Source organism: Fundulus heteroclitus, chromosome 12 (assembly GCF_011125445.2).
Source record: "Fundulus heteroclitus isolate FHET01 chromosome 12, MU-UCD_Fhet_4.1, whole genome shotgun sequence".
Classification (NCBI taxonomy): domain Eukaryota; kingdom Metazoa; phylum Chordata; class Actinopteri; order Cyprinodontiformes; family Fundulidae; genus Fundulus; species Fundulus heteroclitus.
Genome location: NC_046372.1, coordinates 36,653,082 through 36,656,136, shown reverse-complemented (window position 1 = coordinate 36,656,136; position 3,055 = coordinate 36,653,082). Strand labels below are relative to the sequence as shown.

The following is a 3,055-nucleotide window of genomic DNA, read 5'->3' as shown; positions in this document are numbered from 1 at the left end:
ATAAAATCAAATTAGGAATAAAATGCCTTACAAAATAAAAAGCAGCTTGAAGCCAAACCAAAAAAACAAAAACATAGCTTAAATTTGCTTTTTTTTTTAAAAGAAAACACCAATGTTCCACGACTTCAACCAACTCCTTTACTGCATAAAGGATAGAAATTAGTCCCTTTTAACACATTTTTGGTTTGAAAACCGAACCCAGATGCTGGATCAAACCTTTAAGCTAACCCAAGCCTGGATCGGTTCATAATTGACCCAGAGTGGGTTGGATAAATAACACAGATTTGATTTTTTTTTCCCAATCAGTTGCTGCACTGCACTGTCATAGCCTTTTCCGTAAGTAAATAAATAAATGAGGTTATACAAATAAGTTTTTGGATTCATTTTAAAACATTTTTATTTCCTGCTCCAGTCTAAGAACACTTCACTCTACTTCCTTGTTTTACACTATGCTACTGCGTTCTACGTTGTTCTTTTTTTCCTCATAAAAAAGTCATTTTTCTCTGGTATTAATATGTACAAAGATCGGAGCACATTTAGTGAAATGCAGCATGCCTGCTCCTCCGTGCATTTTCAATGAGGCCTGTAGTGATATTTGGGTCTAACAGAAGCACCGCCTCCCTCCCATTGGACAATGTGTACGTGAGGGCGTGGCAAAGGAAAGATGAGAGTTGAAAATCCATGCCCTTACTGGGAAGACATGGAGCGCTATGGACACAGTCTACGCGAGCCTAGTAGGTATATCAACTAACGAGATAAACATTTCTCCTTTTACAAAACGAGCGCTTTGAGAAACTGAGAGGAAAAGAGGAAAAGGTGTGCCAAGTTGAGGATGGAGTGTGCTTTTGACGCACAGAACCTGATCTCCATTTCTTTGAGGAAAATCCAAAGCTCCAGGACGCAGAGAGGCGGCATCAAGCTCCACAAGAACTTGCTGGTAACATACGTCCTCAGAAACGCCAGGCAGTTTTACATGAGCAAAAACTCGTTGCAGACGCACAGAACACCCCCATACGAGGATGCGGCGGCGGTCCGTGGGAGGCAAGAGTACCTCGAACTGACCGGCAGCTTCACGGAGTTGGCTGATGACTTCTACTGCAACTTTACAGGCGTGGAGTCGGACAGCTGGCACTGCGGAGCGCACCAATCCAGCGCACTGCCTACGGGGCTGGCGCACCAAGACGCCTCTGCCTGCGCAATGGTTTCTCCAAGTGACTCTGAGCTCATGGTTTCGGAAGCCTGCTGGAGCTGCGCGGACAAATCTTCCTGGGAGTTACCCATCCCAAACGCACAAGCCAACCAAAAGACTGTCCTGGACTTGGACACGCATGTGGTGACAACTGTGACGAACGGATACTTCCACTCAGACTGTTGCGCGCAGCCGAAACACCCGCAGGCGGGCGCGCAGTGCTACAGCAGAAAGCGAAAGCTGGACACAAGTTATTGTATTGTTGACCCGGAGTTTTATTTGCCGGACTTTGTGCCTGTGCCGTGTAAGAGGATGAGGAGCGAAGAGGAGGACGAGTTACAGTCGGACTCGGAACAGCTGGACGGCGCGAACATCTCCAACCTGATCTCGGTTCTGGGATCAGGTGGGCTATCTGAGTTTGTGAGTTGGCAGCACATGGACCTTGAGCAGATATTCGGCTCCCAGACAATTTGTTTAAAACACACACTGTTGGCAGGCAGTGGCTGGACCAGAGCAATCGAAGCATTTTGATTTATGTGATTGTTGTTTTGTTTGTTTTTTTTGTCCTTGTATGCTTTGACTTCGTTATTTTTCAAATAAACCATGGCACCACTGCAATCTCCACTCTCTCTGTGCTGTTATTGAAGAATACCGCTGAAATGTGACTTAATCACATCCACCTCCGGTTACTGTTGCACGTTGACTTTGTTCATGCCGATTTTGACCATTACTGCAATTAGAGATTAAGCGCATTTTCTTGTGATGCCCTTAGAATAGAGCATACTGGAGTCTGTCTTTGGATTGTATTTCCTGAGGAAACGGGTCAGCGCTGTTTCTGTGAAAAGGTGTTGGAAGAGCGCCATCATGTGGCCAGGGATGATTTGTACAGCATCATGCACCAGCATAACGCAGGATATCATTCTGTAAATATATTATTTATATCAAGACCTTTTTTTAAAATAAATAAAGTTGACACTATTTAACAAAAGCTCGCTTATTTGTTTAAATTCCTATCACTGCACGTTTTTAATTATTTACAGGTGGGTCATAATGCAAAAAAAAAAAAGAAAAAAAGAGCTGTGAACCACGTCTTACTTTGGCAGGCCTCTAAATCATGAATCTTGATTTAATAATTACATTAATTATACGAATATTATCAATATGATAATACAATATACATGTTTTTGAACTAACTAAAGGGATTAGGAATAAAAGAAAAATAATGCATTGGAAAAATAATATAGCATATTGTTCATTACAGTCAAAATGATATTTTAGTCATTTTACTTTGGTGTATAGACTTGAGCAGAAATGTGTAGCAAGCCAATATAACAAGCTTATATTATCTTATATCAGTTGGGCTATCTGCTAATCTGCAGTCCTTGCTAACTGAAATTTAGCGTTACCTCGTCAAGAGGAAAGAGTAAACTAACTTAGCATCCACATCATGATTGTCTGTCTTTCTACTATCTACAAACCACACAATTCCTCTTTGCTGTTATACCGAGGTAAACGCGAGTAAAAGTGTAGCAAAAAGCAATACGTCATGCCCCGATCTAACAAAATCCAAAAACATAGGAGAAACGAAGTTGTTTAAATCTGTCAATCTGGAACTTATTATGAAGCCATTTATAAGGCTTTTGGACTGGAGCGAACCAGACTGAGAGTCATTATCCACACATGGAGAAAAACTGGAACAGTGCTGAACCTTTCCAGGAGCCATCAGACGACCAAATTTGTTCAAAGAGCACATCGAAGATGCATCCAAGAGGCCACAAAAGAACCCAGATCAACGTCTAAAGCACTACAGGTCTCACTTAACTCCTTTAGTGTTAGATCAGTGTTCACGATTCAACAAAACGGAAT

The 3,055-nt window shown here is 41.9% G+C and overlaps 1 protein-coding gene across 1 annotated transcript; it reads left to right on the top strand.

Annotated features, from left to right (window-relative positions):
- The first annotated feature begins 651 nt into the window (after positions 1–651).
- Positions 652–2,167, top strand: LOC105928770 (immediate early response gene 5-like protein). Its single transcript, XM_012866232.3, has one exon. The coding sequence runs from the start codon at positions 833–835 to the stop codon at positions 1,718–1,720; it is 888 nt and encodes a 295-aa protein (XP_012721686.2). The 5' UTR covers positions 652–832; the 3' UTR covers positions 1,721–2,167.
- Positions 2,168–3,055: the final 888 nt, after the last annotated feature.

Coding starts and splice junctions, on each gene's coding strand:
- LOC105928770 (XM_012866232.3), top strand. CDS start 833: ATGGAGTGTGCTTTTGACGCACAGAACCTGATCTCCATTTCTTTGAGG.